Source organism: Eriocheir sinensis, chromosome 21 (assembly GCF_024679095.1).
Source record: "Eriocheir sinensis breed Jianghai 21 chromosome 21, ASM2467909v1, whole genome shotgun sequence".
Taxonomy (NCBI): Eukaryota; Metazoa; Arthropoda; class Malacostraca; order Decapoda; family Varunidae; genus Eriocheir; species Eriocheir sinensis.
This window is the reverse complement of record NC_066529.1, coordinates 17850210-17874113: the sequence shown is the minus strand read 5'-3', so window position 1 is coordinate 17874113 and position 23904 is coordinate 17850210. Positions and strand designations below refer to the sequence as shown.

Below are 23904 nucleotides of genomic sequence, written 5' to 3'. Positions count from 1 at the left end.
GAAAATTGTTATTTTGTGTACACATAACTGAGCAGCATGGGAAGAGATAGTGTGCTTAACACCCTATTATGAAAAGAAAATTTGATCATTCATGAATCCTAGATATCAGGCCTACACTTTCAACTGTCTTTGACCTCTTCTCCAGAACAGGCTTTTTCATATATATATATATATATATATATATATATATATATATATATATATATATATATATATATATATATATATATATATATATATATATATGAAAGTAAAATTATAAATTGGGGGCTGAATAGTTACCGACTTTAATTCTTATTTATTTAGTTTTTGTTTAGAAATCCCAGTTACTAGATATAAATTTTGAACTCTCTTCTTGACTCGGCACTGAACCTCCTCTCATGCCGTAGAGTTCAGCTTTCCGACAAGTGCAACTGCTCCTGTCCACCACCCAGCACAAACAGCTGTGTGCACCAGAACTCGGCTAATACGGTGTTTGTGTGATGTCATGATTTAGTAATTCATTCAACACTATGTTCAACAGATTCATTATCAAATTAATCCAAAATATGATCCACACATCTTAATGAAATTATAAATTTAAAGTGAGGTTGGAAGCGAGTGTTGGCTGGTGTCAATTCAAAAATAATGCTTATCGTAACTGTAAGAAAGATGTAGGATTTTTCTACTACAGCTTGAGCACAAACATAGAGATCAGACTTTACTGAAATTAAATTGTCGTATCAACTGCCAAATAATGATATGTTACTCAGATTGCATTGTCAGTCTACATAAAAATAATTTGCAGTCATGTCTATAAGTAGTATAGTCTGGAAAAAGTCAATGGAACACTTACACAAAACCATTAAGAATTGATTTTGTACCTATGTAAAAAAAATATATGTATGAACATATGCATAGAAAAGTGACCATTCAAAATTTAGATAAAAGCCTCTTACAAAACTTGAGAATTCATAAGTGGCGCCTAAACTATCAATGTAAAGAAACTTTCAGGCCTTTACTTAACAGTCTAAAAATAAATAGAATAAACTATTCGTGTAACTAGATAGATCATTTTGCATAAATGAAAAATCATAGAAAATGCTTATCTTAAAAATGTACATGTGTCATTCTTCAACAGTCACTCAAATTTAAATTAACTTAGGCAAACCTACCTGTACAAAAACTTCAATCACTCTATTAAAGAGCTATCCTGAGACTCCTTGGTTCCTTCTTTTGAAAACAATTCACTGCACATGCCATACATGTTGATAATAAATATGTATAAACACTTCATACAACACACAATCCAATTTGAATCACTCAACCATAAGTATACTTCTATAAAATCTATTTTTGTGTTCGAAATCTAACTGGCCACGTGTCCATGTACAAGACAGAAGCCTTCTTTCGAGGAGAAGCTCTTCTATCACATGCAGCCAGAGCAGCGAGTCTCTCTGATGTAGTCTGCTCCAAGAGGCTGAAATCATGATGCTTTTTCCAGCCCCTATGTTTCTTTGGTTCAAGATCATCCCACCCCATAGCACTATCATTGTCATCTGATGTGTGAGATGGCGCTGGCTTCTTTCGCTTCTGAGTTTTGGGCCAGCCCGTTAAATTTTTCCGACGTTTCTTTGCACTCCGCCCACGTTTAGGTTCACTAACAACAGAGCAGTCAATAGTTTCAGAATCACAAAGGGACACACATTCTGAACTAGCCTCAGTATTATCATCTGCACTAGAAAAATCATCACACGAAGCTCTGTCAGTACACACACAAAAACACGAGTCTTCCACCACTTCGGATGCCTCTCGAGCAAGTATATTTTCTGGAATCAAAAAGTCTTTCATGTCATCACAAAGACCAGCAATGAAAACTGGATCTACTTCTTGTGCCAATGAATTATCAAACAACTTAAACTCTTTGGCTGTATTTTCAAAGCCTTTTTCAGTTTTTGACCCTGTCATTAGCCTTTTCTTCTTGCCTCTTTTCTTCGGAGGTGTCTTTTTGTAATCAGCTTCACTTTCTTTCAAGTCGTCAACAGGTGGAATACAATGAGGTACTTCCTCACAACATCCTTCAGACTTCATAATGTGGTCAATGTGCATTGCCAAGATTGCTAATTCCTCACTTGTCTCAAAAGACTCATGGGGAGGCAGTTTGGTAGACTCTGCCCCAGGCGTGCTTGTTCCATCCGATGAGATTTCCTCCACTTTGGTAGGAGCAGATCGTAATACTTTAGCGTTCTTTGTTTTTTTGGTAGGAATAATATCAGAAAACAGAGCAAGAGTAGATGCATGGCATCTAGGAGACTTCCTTACAAGATCTGCAAGATCATTCCTTTTCTTTGCTAACATACCTTTCTTGTAACAAAGAAAGTCTCTGACATATTCCTTTGGCATTTCATAAGGTAATACAAATTTAAGAGGATCATCATCATAAGAAAACTCATTATTAGAAACGCCATCTATTAGTCTCTGGTATGTCTGGTACCAACTTTCTTGCTCAGGTACTCCTTCAAAAGAGAAATATAAATCTTGCAATTCACTTTTCAAATTTTCTCTTACATCTCCTCTTAAAATTCTACCACTTCTTCCTTTACTCTCTGTACACTCACTATTACTGACAACTGGGGCATTGGTGGTGGAAACCTCCAGCTGCTTAGTTCTTCCTTCCTCAGGTTCAGAGCACTCAACAGTATCAGCTGAAGTCCTATTTTCTGTATCTGAACAAGTTTTCCTTCCATCACTGTCTTTCTTGTTTTCAGATACTCCCTTGTCAACATGACTGTTAATCTTTTGATCTTCATCAACAACCTTAACTTTATTTCCTTCACATTCTCTTCTGTTATCATCTTCTGAACATTTCTCTTTGGAATCTTCAGTGCACTTTCTCTTGTCTTTGTCTCTAACATCTTTTTCTACATTCTTAACTGGACACTTTGTATCATCCTTTTCTATACATTTCAATTTCGGCTTTCCCTGCAAATCAGGCTCCTCAAGAACGATACCTGCACTGCGAGTTACTCTCCTGCCATCAACTGCTGGTTGCTTTTTACACACTGGTGGAGGAGGGTCCCTGAGTCTTGGCTCTTCTTTCTTTTCTACTTGTTTCACATCACAGCCATCCAACCTTCCCACCTTTTCTTTTTCAGCAGATGACGAAGTTGAGCGCCGCAATCTCTCAGGGGTCTCCTGAAAGTGATAGTACTCCCTATTGTCTCTTAAGAATCTTTCGGCATCTGACAGTCGTTTCCTTCCGGCCTTGCCGCTGCTGGAGGACACGTCATAAGAATGCTTACAGCTCTCCTTTGCTTTGCTCCGTGTTTGAGAGACTGAACCACTCAAGGTGCTGCTGGTTCTCGTGCTCTGAGGGATTGTGGTGCTCACAGGGAAACCAAAGAAGTTTTCATCATCATCATCATCATCATCATCATTTAACATTGTAAGATCATACAATGTCTTCCTCGTTCGGCTGCCTACTGGTCGGCCTCTCTTCTTCTGGGAGCACTGATTCTCCTTCGGTCTCTTAGCACTGGGTCTGGAGCCATCTTCAATATTCCTTGGAAGTTTTCCTTTACATTTGTTTCTTTGTGATGTGCTGGCTATGCTCTCAGACTCATCTGAACAGTCACTCCTAGAGTCTTGTTGTTCTGTACAGGTATCACTTTCATCACTTTCACTTTCTGACTCCAGTTTATTCTTATTTCTCATTATTTCCTCCTTTTCATTATAATACTGTTCAGTTTCAGAGATTAGCAACCAATCAGCTGTTTTTCGTCTTATCTTTGCCTTTTTACTTTCAAATTTCTTCCTATCTGCAGGCGAGATCTCAAGGAGGACACTAAAATCTACTTTATCACCATTGTGGTCTATATTGCCATTACTTCTCAAGCCTGAGTTACTGTCAGACTCATCACTATTGGCGCGGCTAACTCTGCGTCCCTTGACTTTGTGAGCCCCATTGGCAATCTCACTGCTCACATCACCGTTAAACTTGGCACTGACATGGGTGGTAGCCTCATCTAACAAGGGCTCACCATTCTTTGGCTTTCCTGGTTTAGCAGTCTTGTCCACCATATCGAAATACAATGACTCATCTGCCACACTTCTTGAGTCTGAGGTTTCAGACTCAGATTTGTCTGATCGGCAACTACACTTACGAGTCCTCGTACACCGCCGCACTCTAGACACTGGTCCTGGTTTTAATTCGATCACATCAAAATCAGCACTGCTTATTCTCTTAGATGCACGACTGCTCCTTTTATGGCAAAAAGAGTTAAGCTTAGTGTCTACTTCTTGAATGAGTCTGACCATTTCTTTGTTTTCTTCAGGTAAACTGGCTTCAGGAAGATCAGTGGTTAAATCTAAAGACTTTAACAGAGCTTCAGCACACCTTGACGTCTGGCCAGCATTGGTTGTGCTGAACTCAGTAGGTACTGCCCCATATATTTGTAGCTTTATTTTAGGTATTTCTTGTATACCAACTGGAAGTTCTGCAGTTTGAGGTGCTTTTGTGGTCAGGTTTTCATCCTTTACCTGAGAAACTTCTGCTGTGTTCAAATATTCTTGGAAAACCTCCCCTTCATCTGGTTCTTTCTTTATCTCTTGCTGGATATCTTTCTCAAGTTTCACGGCAACTTGAGTCTGTACATTTTTTTCTTTCAACTTTTTCTCAGAAGCCACCAATTCACAAACTGTCACTCCCAGTGTGCGAATTTCACTTGCACTGTCCTGAGGCACTACGGTGTGACTCTCACATGCTTCATTAAGAGGTTCCTGTGTACATTTGTCATTTTCACTTTGTTTTTTCACCACTGGAGAAACAGTTCTAATGTTTGAGACCTTGGACACAATAATTTTGGGCACTATAACATCAGGTACATGAGCTGCTGGAAGAGAGCCTTTGGTGTCCAAACGGTATTGGGTACAGGGTGTGCACGGCTCTGACAGAGAATGGCCAATAGGAGTCCGCGTCTCCCAGGACTGGGGAAAACGTGGCTTGGTTGAGGGAATCTGGGCTAGGTGATTGCTGCCAATGGGGATCTGAGTGCTGTCCTGCAGGTTACTGGGGAAGACACACTTGCTTGTGGCGTTCAGGTCCTCATCCTTGAGCACTGCTGGAGCCGCAAGGGTTGGACCAGAATGTATGGTTTCTCCAATCTAGGGAAGAAGTAAATCTTTCAGACAATATCTTTTCAGATAAACAATGAATAAACAATGCATACACATATGTGAACCTGCTCGCAAAGCGACAGAAGCATTATCCTTCCTTCATATATCAGCTGATAACTAAAGACTGAATCTGACTGAATGAATAATCAAGCATGAATTTCAATTACATGTAGATGATACTTGATTATTTCATAAAAAATAAAAAAATACAATTAGTATTTCTATTCTATCAATAATTCAAGAGTAACCGACTTAATTTAATCACTGACAATTAAAAAAAAAAATCCTATTGCAAAATTTAATGCTTCTTGAAATGTTATAACACATTTATTAATCACTTTCAAGACATTCCTACATCAGCAAAACTACCACCAAGGTAAAGGGTGATTTTGCAGCTTGCATATGAATATGCTGAGTCAACTGTGGCCTTAGTCTTTTGGCGCAAGATTTCCCAAATTATAGACAGAGGTGGAGACCTGCCATGGCCACTGACTATTGCAAACCTCCTGGAGAAAATGACATCGGAGCAATGGAAATAAATATGTACCTATTAAGCTGACTAGTTAGAACTACATGGGTAACTGCTGACCTGTTATCCATAATACAGGAATGGAAGGTACTACTAACTTTTCATTCACAATGTATTTTCTCTCATATACTCATATGAAAACAAAAGGAGCTTAGATATTCTCCAGAATCACATTGGTAAGAATGTGATTGGAATAATAAATGCAATGAGTAATTGGATCCTTAAGTTATAGAACTTTGTGAACAATATGTTCAGTGCATCTCAGCCTCATATAGAAGTGAATAGTGTCTGTCAAAATAGTTGCATAAGACTCCTCTAGTGGCAGGTACATATAACAGAAGGGGTGCTGAAAGATGCTGAAGAAGCCACCTCACATTTTCTGTGTTTCAACGGAATGTGATTATTTCAGCATATTCCATGATGAATTCTCTACTTATTTACCCAACACTACAAGCACTACAAGACAAAAGCATATCCCATACATTCAAAATAAAATAAAGAAAAAAAATAAAATTATGAACATGATATTTAGGATCAAGCCTTGTTCTCTGGGGCAGGTATCATAACTACTCAACTTATTGAATCGCATGTTGCGTGCTGACGCTCACCTGTGTGAACTGAACATAGTATTCACTAAGTTCCATGACTTCAGAATCCAATTACACATAGCCATGAACCCATTCAAGCATTTCCTGTTTCCTTATTGCCACATGTTTTATCTCAGGAAAAGTCTACATCACTATTGGAAAATATAAGGTTGTTATTACAGTACACCCTTGCTTCAATGAACCAATTGGGGGAAAGATGACTTTATACCCAAAGATCTGTTATATACAAGGGATCCAAACTTATCACAGACAAGATCACCACCAAAAGAAAATGCAATTTTTGGTACCACCAGAAGCGGGCTCCTTTCCTCAATAGCTGATGGTGAGTTCGCCTATTTGTTACTGAAAATAGCAAGTAAATAAAGCAAGCCAAATCTAGCTTCCCCGGCCCCCACATGGCTGGGTGGCTATGGGTTGCCATCTGGCCTGCCAAAACAAATACCAGAGCCCATAACATTTTGAGCCAATCAGCACCAAGCTACACGAATGGAACAAAAAGTGGCTGCTACAATTCAATGAAGAAAAATGTAGTCATGCACCTTGGGAGGGGATATCCAGCATACCAATACCACATAGGAAACACTCCACTATCCACCACAGAGACAGAGAAAGACCTGGGAGTATATGTTACCAGGCTACCAGTGAAAGCCAAATCCGTGCCACTCGCAGTGGACGGGTTAAAAGTTTTGCATTCACTTTAATTACATTTCTTGTTACTCTACTATGTAAAATAAGTAATTTTCTTACTACAGTTCCTCCATTTCTGTCTGGGGTAATCCATTTAAAAGTCTTTCCTCACCATACTGATAAATGACAACCTCTTTCCTACCTGCAAAAAACTATATTAAAAATGCCTTCTAACAATACCTACATGAAGTGAATTGGTGCATTCAAAGTTTTTACTGTATTTTGATAAAGCAAAAATTTAAAAGGAGTTTTCTCAAAATATGACTGGCTAGTTTGCCCATTTTTTTCTAGATGCCTCGTATAACAAACTTGTTCATTATATGAGCTGACGGTTCGCTATTTCCATCCATTTTCGTATATAATGAAGTTTATTTGTTATATCAGTTGAAAGGTGGGGCACTGAAGTACATGAGGAGGTGTTTATGGTCAGGCGAACAAAGCTAAACTGACTAGATGAGCACCACTTCGTCGGCTGTATTTACATCACCACCAACCAACGTGCACGTACATGTTCAGCAGGCCCACCACCGAACCTAATCCTGCACTTGCCAAACGTGTGCAGTAAATCCCTGCATATACCAGACTGGCCCAAAAAGTTAATTAAGCCAAAATTCATTATATTATATTCATAAAAGCAAGGGTTTATTGTACTCCTTCAGTCCCCAAAATAAGTATCTACATTTCTTTCCATATTATCAAGTGAATATGAAAAATATGATCTTACTACCCTAGGAGACAACCAAAGAAATAATCTTCTGAGGGTAGAAATACAACCTAATACCATTTCAGTTTTAAAATATTAAATTTATATTTGTATATTTACTTTTTTTTTCTTCCAAAAGTTGCCCCAAATGAATCTCCCGTAAAGAAGACAGCTGCAATAGTACCTCTTTAGCCCTGACCCAAACAATCAAGGAAGATATCACTATGCATGTCAATCAGGCAGGATGACATGCAAGCATACATAAAAAAAGAGAGAGAGAGAGAGAGAGTCAAATTAATGAGTAAATATTATGCTTTTAGTAAATACCCCATTGTATGGATACTTGACAGTTCTGAGGAAGCTCAAGTTTCCTCCTTCCTCTGCCTAATTTGACAAAAAACATCTAATAGAGTCCACTTTTCAGCGGTTTATCACACTCCATAGCAAATTAGATTAACTATGGCACAAAAGTTATTGAAATATTTTGGCTTGCAATATAAGTCACAGGACAATTTACATACCTTCCACACACTTCACAAGACATGCACACCTTTCTGAAGTCTTACTGTACACTCACCATGAGACCCAACTTTCACACTATCCCCTCTCTTAATTGAATAGCAATATATGTATTTTTTTGAAACTTTACTGGAAATGTGCCATTTGACTGATACTTTGGCTGAACATTGCATATTCTTTTACACTCATATAGCAATGTATTGACAGAAGATGCAAAAATGGCCCAAAAACCCTCTGGTTTTCACATCTGTACAGCCACTACACTTTTTCTTGCACTATTGAATAGAGTGCACTGTAGCTGCAAGAAACAGCAATTTTGGGGAGGACAAAAGCTTTTAATGCAATAATCTGTAATACTCTTCTTGTATAATAAAACAGTCAATGAGTACAGACCTTTTAGAACATCTGATTTAAAAAATTACAGCTAAGTATTTATGAAGACCATACAAGCTAAATTATCATATGCTGTATAATGAAATACTGATTAGGGTTGTATTTATCCTACCTGCACTTGGCAATATCACCATATACATACATACATACATATATATATATATATATATATATATATATATATATATATATATATATATATATATATATATATATATATATATATATATATATAGATATATATAGACAGGACTCACGAACAGTCACAATGACCAAGGAAGCAGAACAAGGGCACTGAATTTCATCACAGTTATGCAAAAGCAGCACAGAAGCAAACAACATAAATGAAACAGTCTATGCACAAGATGCAATGTGTTTTGCTGTTTATCAAGTGACACTTGAAGGTAGGTAAGCATCAACACAAGAAGAAAAGCATTTTGGTCAACTATCCACAAGCAGAAAGTGAGACAACTGAAATGTTCATGGGCTGGTGAAAGCCCAGAAGACTGACCATCAGAAACCTGCATGAAAAGGTGAGAATTTCAACTTGGTCTTGTTGTGCAATATGGAAGGTATGGGCATCAGGCAGACTGCAAAAAAAATTATCCTTACAGTCAATTTCTGATAATGCAATGATTCCTGATCAAACGATCTTTCCCATACACTGCGAGTCAATCTCCAAGTGAAAATATTTGGGGGCAGCAAAATCATTGACAAACAAATAATCATCTTTTTATATTGGACAAAAAAAACATCCAATAATGTTTCCAGTTGTTGAAAACTCACAAAAAGTGCACACACTTTCAAAGGCATTTTTTCATGAGGATAAGTCTGCATCTGCTCCTGAGTGGAGAAATGCAACGTATCTTGATACTTTCATACAGACCTTATAATGAGGACCTTGTAGTCATTTCAGTTTTGCTAGTTAATGAGCTCTCTACCTGGTCTTAAGAACCATGCTCTAGTCTCACTTCTGGTAGGATGAAGGGTAAATTACCAATAGAACACAGATATCAGTCAATAGGGGTATACACCAAGTGGGGGTGTCACCTCACCCAACCTTCAACATCAGACCCAAAGGTTCCACTGAGCAAGTCTCAATGAAGAGCCCCTTCCCATCCTAAGTGCCTCATGGCAGGATCTACTGACTTGTTCAAGCCACAGATTCTGTGGGGCTACCCTTGGCCTCCCCCACTCAAGATTATCTCTTACAGACACAACCTGGTGACAGTGTTGACTTGGATAGTGTGTCACATGCCCATATGGCCAGAGTTGATGTTAACAAACTATGCAGGTAATTGGCCTCGATTAAGTCGCACAGAGTAATCACCTATTTAACACAGTATTCAAGACATATCTTGTAATTCTGCACAGCTACTTATTACCTAGTATTTCCTTAGCTGTGTATAGTAGGAACATTATGGGTGCCACTAACCAGCCCTGCAAGACTCAACTTGCTACTTCTAACCATCCTGACTCTTATTAGTGCCATCATCTATCACTCTCTCCTCCATTTCCAGCAACTCCCCTTAGTCCACCTATAAACTTCAACAACTACAACTGTCACTTATAAGGTACATTGTCAAAGACTTCCTCCAAGTTAAGTACACAAGACTTCCTCCAAGTTAAGTACACACAATCCACCCATCAATCTCTCCTGTATATCATATCAATTTAAATGAATAATTTTTCACTTCTGAATCCAAATTGACTTTTTGACAAAATACTCATCTTCTGTGTCTGTGAGTGGGTGGAAGAGGTGTGTAAGCGCATGTGCAAATGTGTGTGTGTGTGTGTGTGTGTGTGTGTGTGTGTGTGTGTGTGTGTGTGTGTGTGTGTGTGTGTTTGTGTGTATTTACCTAGTTCTAGTTTTACAGGGACTGGGCTTACGCTCGTGTGGTCCCGTCTCCATATCTGTATTTGTCCAACTTTCCTTAAAGTTTTGCACACTCTTTGCCGGTACTACATCCTCACTTAGTCTATTCCAAACCTCTATATTTCTTTGTGGGAAGCTATATTTCTTTCTGTCTTTCAAGCATCTTCCCTTCCTCAATTTTTTACTGTGTCCTCTTGTGTTCCTGGTGTTTATTCCTTCTCTTAGTAGTAACTCCTCATAATCTGCTTCTTCCATTTTACTCAATAATTTATAAATTTGTATTAGGTCTCCCTTTTCTCTTCTTTGTTCCAGTGTTGGTAGGTCCATTTCCTTTAATCTCTCTTCATATGTCAATCCCTCCAGTTCTGAAACCATTTTTGTTGCCATCCTTTGTATTCTTTCTAGTTTTTTTATGTTTCTTCTTATGGGGAGACCACACCGCTTCCACATATTCCAATTTTGGTCTAATTATGGTGGTTATTAACTTTTTCATCATATCCTTATCCATGTAGTGGAATCCTAATCCTATATTTCTCATCATTTTATATGTATCACCAAATATCTTATTAACATGACTCTCAGGCTGTTGATTATCTTGTATTGTCATTCCCAGATCTCTCCTTCAACTTTCTTTAATGTTTCTCCATCTCCCATTTTATATGTCCATTTTGGTCTTCCTTCACTTTTTCCCATTTCCACTACATGACATTTCTTCACAATGAATTCCATCTCCCATTTCATACTCCATTCCCAAATCTTGTTCAGGTCATCTTGCATTTTCACAGTCTTTACTGTTTCTTATATGTCTTAGCAGGGGTTTTTTTTTAGTGTGTGTGTGTGTGTGTGTGTGTGTGTGTGTGTGTGTGTGTGTGTGTGTGTGTGTGTGTGTGTGTGAATTTATTTAATTTCACTGGACATCATTCTTTCACTATGACCAGTTTTAAGCTTTTAAAGTTGGTGGTCCATCCACACTGCTGGGTGTGACGACTGGGGTGGCAAAAATTACAATCAACGGTGCCAGAGCTACACTAATGTGTCCATGAACAGTTGCCAAATATCTATATTCCTTCATAATGGAAATGAGAATGTGCACTGAAATAATTATTACAACTGCTGCATGCAATCTTTATCTAAACAATATTCATACATTCTCTATTTCTATTATTCTCAAATGCAAAGTTTTATGGAATTCTAAAATGTTAACAAAAAACATACCCATGTTACTAAAAACCTATTTCACAACTTACCTGAGAAGGTGAGGCCTTAAGGAATGCATACATAAAAAAATGCATCGTAAATGGAATTGTACTTGGATGAACAATGCAATGACTATGAGGTTGCTAATTAATATGCGTTTACTTTAGTGGCATATCAACATACAGGCTAGGCTAAAAATAATGTGTGTAAAACTCTCAGAATCTTACTGACTAATATGTTTAGCTATTATATCTTTTAGAAACATTTTCAACCTCTGTTTGAAAGAGGTCATTTTGACTCTCCAACCTTATAACTTTGGGAAATGGGGTAACTCCAAATCATGACACTGAATATAAAATACACCCTTGATGGGTCAGATTCTAATAACTATGGACTTGGGCAGGTCATATCATGGATAAAAGTGATAGCAGATGGACAATGAAAGTATCAGTGACAACCCAGAAATTTCAGGAGTCAGGATGGAGTAGGCAAACTGAACTCAGATATAGATTCTTGTCAGATATGAGAATGCTTCTGCTGAGTGCATGCCTCTTCAATCTTTGACTTCATTGCTATACCTGATTTCTTACTCTAACCTGGCAAAGCAGCTACCATAATCTTCATTATTATAACAATGAACAGTTTAATGGGTATGCAGAGAACACTTGCCTAAGTTGATAAGTGTACCCAGATATGTATAATACTGTTTTAAATAACCTATCATGTGACATTAATATTCAATTTACAGACTTACAGCCTCTAGACTTATATGAAAGGTCATGAAGTGTAAAGCCAAAAGTACCAACAAGAAGAATACAAACCTTGAACACAATCTGCTTACGAAGTCGCTTGGAGTGATTGCTTCTCAGACTGGCCGCATGTCTCTCTGGGGGCATCAACCCACTATACCTCATTGGGATCCAGCAAATATCTTGAAAAAACAACAACACAAAGCCTTGTAAGTTACAAAATCAGTATTTGGCCAAACTGACATTATATTTAGGTTTTTGCCAGCTTTTTCAAAATATTTCAAGCACATTAATCAATGTCTCATCCTACTACATCTACTACTCTTGGACAGCATTCACTCATCCAAACTACCAATATGCACAGTACCAAAGCTTAGAAAAGGTGAAGAATAGACCCATCAGACTACCATGATAAATTCTCGCACATATATGAATTTTTAACAGAAATAAACTACCCCATGAGAAAAAAACAAAATAGTCTACATAGAAAGTTCAGTTATAAACTGAAAAGTAGCATGTAACACAATATCAATTTACGAACTTCCACCATCATCACTACATTGTTCCTTACATAGCAAGGGTAGAATTAATTAAATACTTATTTGACAATTCATTCTCTAGAATAACTATCTGAGACTTCTTGGAGTCTTATCAATTGCCCTGCCCAGACTTAAAACAATACATACAATATCTACAAGTCACCTGGTTACCACAGTAAGCAATATATCTCCAGGATGTCAATAAGCCTTGTCAGCGAGACATCAGTTACAGCCAACACTCCACTTAATTTCATCCCTGGATGGGTTTAAAAAGCAAGCAAAGCCTTCTGAACTTGTAAATTCAAGCGGTAATTTGTTTTTTCAAAAACATAAAATGTACAAAATATCAAAAGTTATTTCTAAAAAAGCAACATAAACTAACCTGACAGTTTTGTTTCTGCCCACTGATAAGTTCATCAAGGTACAGATAGTTCTTGTCGTTACGAACGAAGGCAATATGAGACTCAGACTTCAAGTGGAGGGTCAGGTTGGTGTAGGTAGTGCTGCACAGCTCACAGTAGCCACTCTCCTTGGCCTTTGTACCACGGGCGCGCTCTCGAATTCGTCTGGATGCAAAAGTTAATTCACCATTATTATTATTATGGTGAGAATCTCATTCCCTGCACAGGCAGAGTGCATAAAACTAGCCTTGAAACCCACGAAGAATGCTTAGTTCATAGGAGGAAGTCCACACATGTAAAGAAAGACCATACCTTGAAAATCACAAAATGTTAACTTCTTCTATGCACATGACAGCACTTCCACTTAATATAGCTAAATTAATGGCTACTCCTCTACAAGTGCTGATTGGCAAAATACAAAGACAGAAACACTGACCTTTCCTTATAGTCGGTCCTAAGAACTGAAGAGGATTTCGGAACTTGCCGGGCCTTGGCTTGCTTTGGGTCAGCAAACAACGACACTCCAGCAGGGTTGAACAAATTTAGTTCAGGCCAAGAGGGTAGTTCCTTATACAGAGGCTTGTACTGTCTGAAAGTAAAATAAAATATTCCAAGCAAAATGCCTTTCCCTAGGATTGGATGATGGCATTAAAAAATGAGACTGGGAGCAACGTCATCTTCACCGATCCCACTTTCAGGATATAGAGTTAACAAATAGCTTTTTTCCCTTTACATGTGATAGGCTACAATAGTCATTTTATCATCATTTAACTATTTTTTTTTGATATGAAAAAAAAATGTAATCAATAGATAACATGAATAATTTTGCCATTTACTTATTACAACATGATTCCCTTTAGGCATGAAATATTCAGTGCTGCAAGAAAAGGCTACCCACCTGGTAAAGGCCTCTGTTTTAATGAAGGGAGCTCGGAGGCGTGTGACCTTCGGTGAGGAAGACAAGGAGGAGCTCTTGGAGGCTACAAGACCATTAGTTTTGGATGGCTTGTAGCGCCCACTCTCCTTCAGCACCGTCAACCACTTCACAAGTTTGGCTAGTGGCCACACTGGGACATTCCAGAGGCGTGCATTTTCAAGGACATCACTGGTGCCTTGCCGCCTCACACAGGCCCTCTCTAGCAGTACCTCAGCTCTTGTTCGCTGTAAACAAGACACACTTGCAATATTCATGTAAAACTAAGTCAGACACTTGCAATACTCATGTAAATCTTAAAGTTTAGAACTGACCTCTTAACCCTTTCATTGCTAAGCGCTCGCAACGAGACTATCCCCTCAGGCGCGCTCGGGCACCCCAGCGGGGGAAGGGGATCTCTTTTAACCGCTATATCTCAAAAACTGTTCATCACAGTTACAAAACAAAAACACCACTGGAAAATGGAGGCCAAGATCTATAAGATTCAGTTATGTAAGCCTCTCCTGCGAACGTACAGGCACGTTCAGGGGGTGTTTTTTGCTGCGAGTGCGACTGGCGCTCCCAGCGAGCTTTTAGCACCACCAGCAAGTGACGCTAGTGCTCGCTCTTTTAACCGCTGTATCTCAAAAACTATTCATCACAGCTAAAAAAAAAAAAAACATTGGAAAGAGGAGGCCAAGATCTATACGATTCAGTAATGTAAGCCTCTCCTGCGAAAGTACAGGCATGTTCAGGGGGTGTTGCCTGTGAAGACGTACATTTATATGTGCGCGACGGTCAGCCATATGGCAACTACTGTAGATCTCTTGATGATGGGGTGCTGGCAGGGCAGTATTACCAACTGCAAAGTTTACAACTATTTGGTCAAAATATCAGTCATGTAATAGGTGAAGCTATGCAAAAATGTCGCTATATTGGTCAACAACATCCGCCAGTTGCTCGTCCGTAGATTTTCCGCTCTGGGCTGACATGATTTTCCACCAAATTTAGTGAAGGACCCACTCAATTAGTAATCCTATGTTGTGAGAATTAATTGGAACACTCTCATAGCACCACCAGTGTTTAGCAATGAAAGGGTTAAGTAGAGATTGGTCACTTTTAACAATATTTGATCACCTTTTGAAAAAAAATTAAATTGAATTCAATTACACTTGGTTCTCCTGATATTCACATTCAGTAAAAGCAAATGCGATTATGTTATGAGCATCCTACCTATGCCTAAAATGTTCTCAGCTGCAAATAGTGCAGCTGCTGCTATTTTGTGTTCCTCACTAATCCCAGTGATCAACACTGTCTGGTATAATATATATATATATATATATATATATATATATATATATATATATATATATATATATATATATATATATATATATATATATATATATATATATATATATATATATATATATATATATATATATATATATATATATATATATATATATATATATATATATATATATATATATATATATATATATATATATATATATATATATATATATATATATATATATATATATATATATATACAGCTGCACTATTTGCAGCTGAGAACATTTTAGGCATAGGTAGGATGCTCATAACATAATCGCATTTGCTTTTACTGAATGTGAATATCAGGAGAACCAAGTGTAATTGAATTCAATTTAATTTTTTTTCAAAAGGTGATCAAATATTGTTAAAAGTGACCAATCTCTACTTAACCCTTTCATTGCTAAACACTCGCAGCGAGCGTTAGGCGTATTTGCTGGTGGTGCTAAAGCTAAACACTCGCTGCGAGCTCCAGCCGCATTCAAATCTCCCGCGTATGAGAGTGTTCCAATTAATTCTCACAACATAGGATTACTAATTGAGTGGGTGTGTTTAATCCTTTCATTGCTAAACGCTCGCAGCGAGCGTTAGGCATATTTGCTGGTGAAACTGAATGCTCACTGCGAGCTCCAGCCGCCCTCAAATCTCCCATGTATGAGTGTTCCAACACTATTTTTCACAACACAGGATTGCCATTTGAGTGGGTTCTTCACTAAATTTGATGGAAAATCATATCAGCCCAGCGCGGCAAATCTACGGACGAGTAACTGATGGATGTTCTTGTCCAATATAGCGGCATTTTTGCATACCTTCACCTATCACCTGACCAATTCTTTGTTGTAAATATTGCAGTTGGCAATACAACCTTGCCAGAATTTCAAGGAAAGATGTCTGCAGTTCCTTCAATATGGCTGATCATCCTGCACGCACTGATGTAAGTGTTTACATTCATCACTCCCTGAACGTGCATGTACGTTCACAGGAAAGGCATACATAACCGACTCCTATAGATCTGGGCCTCCTTTTTCCAATGTTGTTTTTGGTTTTTACTTGTGATGAATTGTTTTTAAGATACAGAGGTTAAAAGACTCCCCATTGGCCTGCCTGACTGCGCCTGAGGGGATAGTCGCGTCCCGTCCCACGCGCAAAGAAAGGGTTAAAGTGGCTCAATATATGGGGATATTGTCCAGTGCTATGAGGCAGATTTAGGAGCAAGCCATGCAACAATTTTATTTGATGGCCCAGCATTGCTACTCTAGTATTTATAAACAAGACATGACCACCAACTCCAGCTATTTAAGCACATGGAACACTTCCTGGACATCAGTCCTGCTTACAGGGTTTTCTCTGTACGAGACAGCCTTGAGTGGAGGAGAGCAAGGGGATGCCTACCTAACTCGTGGCTGGGGCAAGTTGATTAATCATACCAAAAGTGGCTTAGAATGGGAAGGGTAACTGCATGGGGGGTCATTTGGAAGGACTGTCACGGGCGAGTGAACAGTGCGTCCCCTGGCATAGGTTCCTCGTTAGTTAGTTAGGTAACCCTTTCAATACGTGATACAGACGTCGGCATCACAGTATGTTAAGGGTTAAGAGAAAATGGAAGAGTAATCCTTTTCTAAACCTCTTAATCCTCTTCTAAACCTCATAAGAGGAAATGGAAGAAAATTAAGAGGTTTAGAAGAGGATTAATCCTCTTCCATTTCCTCTTAACCCTTTCCATACTGTAACGCCGACGTCTGCGTCACCATATTGAAAGGGTTAAACATAAAACTCATTCCTATCTCTTATCTCTAGTACTGCAATACCACAAAGATGTCTATTTGTGAGTTTCAACATACAGTAAGTACACACCACTCTTTTCTTGCCAGTGTCTTCCCTTGGCGAATCTAGGTTCAGAGGCGAGTCATGGGAAGTGGATGGCAGGGAAGAAAGAGGCTGGTGGGGAGTGAGGGCACCACTTGGGGAGGGCTGCTGCTCACTGCTGGATCCACCTGCTGGCTGCTGCCCTCGTGTGGTGATCACATAGTTAACCTCTCGGCTGAGAAATTCTTCAACAATCTGACAAAAAAAAAATATTTTTAATTCCAATAATTTTATCCTCTTCAACCTACTACCCCTTCCCCCACCACCCTTTCTACATGTCCAAAGTACTACATCAACCTACTCTTCTTCATCACTTTACTCATGCAGGCAAATCTCATCCTACTTCTCATGTCCTTAAATCTCCAAAATCAATCCACCATGGCCATTGCCCTTGAGCTGAAGACAGATTTGGTTCTGGGAGAAAAACAAAAATTACAGTGGTTGGGAGGAACTATGCACAAGCAGTACATCCAACAGCAGGGTAATAATCTTGCTGCAGTAAGGAGCACCAAGACTATAATTTAATCCCAGACAACAATGAATTGATCATGATATCAGATTTTATGGACACCCATGCATGGATAGCCTGGATAATCAAGCTTTACCTGGATTATCAAAATTGAAGTGTCAAACTTCCAGAAATATGAAGCTTCAACATCTAAAAGTTTCATTCATCAATTATATACTTCATAGTTCCACTTATTTTCATAATATTGCTGTTCATTTACTTTTTATAAGTATATAGTTAATACAAGTTTTAAATAAAATATCCCTACTGTTAGGGTTGAAGTAAATAAAAATATCCCTATTGTTAGGGTTGAAGTATTTAATAAGAGCAGTGGCTATGGACATTTCCTGTACAGATAAGGTACATCAACTCACCCCTCCTAGGTTGTGTATATCAGCCGTGATGCTCACTTTGCCTTTGTTGCTCTTGATGTCGAGGTAGAATTTCTTGTTGGCGAGAGGCTTGTAAGGCAGTTTACTGCTTGATTTTTCCCCTAAAAAGAAAGATAAATAAATAAACCTAGAACACAATACTACCACATAAACAAAATCATGACTGAAAACAGTATTGCTGTGTATTTTCACAAGAAATACTTTACTGAACATTAAATTGCTTTTATCAATATCCAATTATATTTTGCAGTGACTGAATCAACATTTAGGAACCAAACATCAGACGAATTTCCTTCTCTCAACTTTGGTGTGTTAAAGAAAAGTATGCGTTAACCCTTTCCATCCGTGATGCAGTCGTCGGCATCACAGTATGGAAAGGGTCAAGAAGAAATGGAAGAGGATTAATCCTCTTCTAAACCTCTCAATCCTCCTCTAAATTCCTCTTAACCCTCTTCCATTTTCTCTTCAAAGGTTTAGAAGAGGATTAAGAGGAAATGGAAGAGGATTAAGAGGTTTAGAAGAGGACTAACCCTTTCCATACGGTGACGCCGTCGGACGCCCGTTGGACGCCAATGTCGCCGGAGTGAAGGGGTTAAGAATTCCAACCCATTTTGGGAAAATTTCAGAATTGTAAAAAAACTTTTGTTTGTGACTCGTATGATTTACAGACATTACAGACATCCAAGCAGTGCAAGGACCAAATAATGCCAAGTCCCATCAGACCTAAGCAAAGGACCAATCTTTTACAGCTGGGAATGAGTGATGAATGTCAAATTTTAACCGAGAGGTAGTAACAGTGACATGATATTCCTCTGATGCCAGACAAAAACTGGCAGACAAATGTGAGAATCATGGTGACAAAACTGTGGAGTGGGTGCAGTTTTGATGATGGACTGGATCAGTGACAAAATGGGATAGTAACAATACAGATAATATGCAGGTCTCCTTCAGTCCCCAATGTATTACCAATTTATGATATTTCGCATATAGATCAACCTACATTACTACCCCAGTTTTGATTTACGATTCCAATGACTAATGTATATACATGATAATTTGATCGCTCAGCTGAGCACACCTGAGTAGATAACAGGATGTTGAAAATCAATGCAAAGTTACGTTGATGTGAATGTGATGCAGATAATGAAACAAGTAGCCAGACCACCATTTAACAGTTCATCTTTAAAAATAATCAAAACCTTTAATTCTAAGTAATACCTAAATTATATAGGAGTAAAAAGTGGCAAAACAAAATACATATGGTCTTAGATGTTATAAACAGCAATTATCTTTTATTGTGATGAAAAAAGGAAGCGAATGGGAAGAGAAAACAAGGTGTTTTGAAGACACAGCTGAAGCATGAAGGCAACTGCCTTCGTCTCAGATGTGACTGTTGTGTTGGTTGCCCACCAACCAGTGTCATTTTCGCCCATAACTGTCTACAATCAGGGTTCAAATTTCAAGCCCAATATTTCATGTAGTAGTCCCAGGTCAGCTACAAATAAATTTAGGTGTGACCTCACTAGAAAGAACAGTTCAACAGATCTTACTCTCTTAAGAGGAGAACTGCAGACAGAGCAACATAGAGCAAGCTACTGTGCTGTTGGCCCATAATATTTCATGGATTAGCCATTCGCATATCCTTTGGTATCCACCCGTCAGTGGGAAACTCGCGAGTTAGTGATGTATGGTATTCCATAAAACTAAATAGTGCATTCTGTGCTCTACACTTTGCACTTTTATGGTATGGTGTTTCAAAAACTAGAAATTTATTTTAGAGTGTTTTGCAGGGGGGGGGTTATATTGTGACCTTTTGTGCATTCAGGGAGGCATTGAAAATTCACAATTTTGTAAATTCGCAAGAACTCCTCCCCCAGCCCCAGACAATGTCAAAAAACGACTGTATAATGTTACGCAGAATAAATGTATACACGAGTCACAAAATTCCAATAGGAGGGAATATTCTTAGTTTAAATTCTTAGGAAATATTTCCCTTTTCAAAATAATATGGTTTAGAATAATTTGAGTTTTAGGAAGCTACCGATACTGTTTATGTGCTAAATATTAATAACTCATTATTGTAGTCAATCCGGTTGGAGCAGGAAAAAGTCTGTCCATAATTTCAGATTTCAGATTTCCTGAGCAAAATTCCGTAAAATGAAAAAAATTCCACTAGCTATAGCCCCCTTTTCCTGAAGCGAACCTTAATTCAAGGAATATTCATCACTGTGTGCCAGAGAGGAGCCATAGTAAGAAACTGCACAAGTGCAAAGTGCAAATTTCAATTTTTCCAAACCAAACAATTGTTGAATGGAATGAATATACAAGTTTAAAGAATAACCTAACAAATAAAATGTGATGACATATGAGATATTATATACGATCTTAGTTCTTTAATAACTTGCGTAAAAAAAATAATGCATAGAGACACGACCCTATATATTTGACCCTCCTAGCACGAGGACATTTCAAAATCTTCTATCATTAGAAAATTTTACTATGTGCTTAGCATAAACTGTTAATGTCAATATTTCCAAGGTTCTAAACTAATGGAGATGAAAGCCAAGCCCTTCAAATGATACTCTAAACTTAATGTAATAACCAAAAAAGAAGAAACCATTAGCAAATAACTATATACTATAGGATGAAGAAAATGTTAAATCCTGCCTGTTTAACTTTTCTTAATCAGCAGGATATATCAAATATTAACACCCACAAGCCCATTGGTTCTTACAAACTCAAAGGAGGCTTCACTTATGAAGTGACCAACCGAAAAGTTCCACTGTGTTATTTTGTGAATTAAAATATTGCAAACTGCAATTCCATTACCAGAATTCGAATGACTTAAGCATAATGAATATAGTAGTTAATATGTATGAATATAAAAAAATATAAAAATACCTTACCACAGGATTAGGGAAAGGTCAGTAAGAAAGCAGTCAATAAGTATATACTAAGTTCCAGAGTTGTGATGGAGGTCATGAAGCTGAGTAAGAGAGGAGCCAAGAATGAGTGTGGATCCCTGCCCCGTGCCCTGCTAGTCGTCAGCGGGGCTCAGGGGGGGAGGCAGCCACCCCAAGCTGTGCCGCCCCGACCTCGACCCCGGGGCTGGGGAAGGGGCGGCCTGGGAAACACGAATATAGCGATGAGGAAACAACACCTCATAAGCTCTCAATAAAACAGACTGACATTAAAGCGGCCGTGAGGGTGTATTGATCAGAGAGAGAGGGAGCGAGAGAGAGCGAGAGAGGGAGAGCGAGGCGGGTGTTGGCTGGCTTGGTCCGCCGCCACCACCGCCATCACTTATCTCCCTCTCCCCTTCCCTTTACAGCATTGATTCGCGCCATGCTCACCTCTACGATCAATCTTGTGTCCAGTCGTCGCTCTGCCCTTTATCTGCCTCTTCTTAGGGGGAGAAACCATCGTCCGAAGACCAAGACAAGTTTGTGTTGCCTCACGATCATTGAACCAAGAGGGCCGCGGGTGTTAGGCTTACTGCTGGCCTTTTGCAGATATTAGCCTCTCTACGCTTTCCTCGTCGGTTTCCTCGTTCATTCTAAAGTGACATGGCTCTCTCACATCACTCAGACCACTACAGGAGCCGACATCACACGTAAACACTCGGAAAATAACGATAATGTCCAGCGGGTCCCTCACACCACAAACATCATCACTCCATTTTGAAAGTTTGGCTGCGCTACTAAGACGGATTTTTTCACTGATGTGTCTCGTTGCATTCCGCCGCGCTCCGCTTATGATTGTTAACTTTTCATCCTAATTTTTCAGCTACAATAATTAGTGCTTTCTTCCCCGTCCGTTTAGATATAAGGGTAGCTATTGTGAAGGTTTTTCGTTGAGTAGTTGAACAGACGGTGGCTGGACGAGTGGTGCAGTATTACCAAATCCAAGTTGTCAAATTATGCATTGAAATAAAATAATACATCGACAACACTTGCGCTCACAGAACTACGGGATACCTCATTTACTTTCTATACATTAATCTGAAGCTAAATTAACTTCACGTAAAACTTAATTCCATGATGTACAAATTAACCTCTTGGCAGAAAGTAATGCTCGACATGGTAACAGTGGGGCTGGAGTGGTGCCGCTGCGAGTGTTGGGTGAACGGAGGCGGCGGGCGGACGCGCGCTACAATTTGCCCGGCCATTTTGTCCTCTCCAGCTGTTTCATCCTTCCTCTGGGCCGACACAAATGAGAAAACCATGATGCAGAAACTTTCAACTGGCAGACAGCATGAACTTCAAAGAACATAACGTACATCTCACTCAAACTGAGAGAGGGAAGAGCATTAACCTCTCATGCTGAGTAGATTGTTCCTCGTTCTTACACTATATTTGTCATAAAACAAAGGCAGGCTTTGAGCGCCAGGATGCCTAAGGTTCCAGCGTTCTGTAACAGGATACCCCAACAGCGCTCAGGGGGAGAATGGGTTCAGCCGCACGCCATCCTGGTTCATGCTGGTAGTAGTACAATGAGACGGAATAGAGCACCGAGGCCACGCGCAGCTACGTGTCCCCAAATAACCTTCGCCTTTGCAGTTACTGGATATAACATGTCAGCATCACCTTCACCGAGGAAAATAGTTATTCTGAAGTCAAAGTTGGCACCTTGCAGTTAATATTGAACCTATAATATATTTACGTGATTTCAACATCTTTTTCTTTTCTCGCTCTTTCTCTTCCCTCACATACATGTCTTCGTTGTTTGTAACCAGTCACCCAGTGTTGTTGGTTCGCAAGTATTCCCTTGTTATAGTTCATGCCTTGCAGTTAATATTACACCTATATTGTATTAAGTGATTTCTACCTTTTTCTTTTCTCGCTCTTTTTCTTCCCCAACATACACGAAGTCTTGGTTATGTTTGTACCCAGTCACCCAGTGTTGCTAGGTCCCAGGTATTGCCAGGAGAACGTTGCAGTCCATATATATGGATGATTGACAATAAACGTGCTTACACCCCCTTTGCAGATCTTTAACTTTGTCAAGGTATTTATTCACGTAAATTACGGACTAAAATCAAATCAGCTGAACTCCACATATACGATAACTATATAAAGTGCGCGAAGAGGTCTGAATTTTCCGCATTAGCCCTACACCCTATAATCCATCAATATTGTCTGCTGAGGTTTGCTTTAATGTGACGCTATGACTCAATGTCACTGTTATAGTGTTATGGAAGGATTAAACATGTTCCTAAATGAGTGACTGTACAGTAGTTAAATAAAGTAACAATATCAGGGATCTACCTGTAAAAACGAAAACTTTTGAGAAAACGTAACATAAAAAAATGATCCCGTAGCGCTAATAGGAACAACGGTATATTTTCAGCAATTACACTTCAAATCTCTTAGAATTTAGAGTTATTATGTTTTTATGGCATATATATTCCTTTACGTATTTAAATTTGCCAAGTAGAATTGACTGGCAGCAATGCAAGGGCTGAATATTGAGGTGTGCGTGCTCTCCTTAGAACCCCGCTTAAGTACCCCCAAACAAGCTTATTGTCAACGT

At 38.8% G+C, this 23904-nt stretch overlaps 1 protein-coding gene across 7 annotated transcripts; it reads right to left on the bottom strand.

Annotated features, from left to right (window-relative positions):
* Positions 1–212: 212 nt before the first annotated feature.
* LOC127001778 (protein DBF4 homolog B-like) lies at positions 213–22222 on the bottom strand. 7 transcript variants are annotated; one of them, XR_007755447.1, is made up of 8 exons: positions 21726–22218; positions 18355–18473; positions 17461–17667; positions 14254–14516; positions 13792–13944; positions 13337–13520; positions 12488–12597; positions 4994–5142 (listed from the first exon to the last, which is right to left on the bottom strand). XR_007755447.1 is itself a non-coding variant. In XM_050866938.1 (7 exons), exons 1-7 carry the CDS (start codon positions 21793–21795, stop codon positions 12577–12579), a joined length of 1017 nt encoding a protein of 338 aa, XP_050722895.1. In that variant the 5' UTR covers positions 21796–22219; the 3' UTR covers positions 12488–12576. The 7 variants fall into 7 exon arrangements, 4 of the variants coding, with proteins under 4 accessions (XP_050722893.1, XP_050722892.1, XP_050722894.1 ...); XR_007755446.1 differs by lacking the exon at positions 4994–5142 and adding an exon at positions 9105–9183; XR_007755448.1 differs by lacking the exon at positions 4994–5142 and adding an exon at positions 13118–13210 and having other exon boundaries at positions 12555–12597; positions 21726–22222.
* Positions 22223–23904: the final 1682 nt, after the last annotated feature.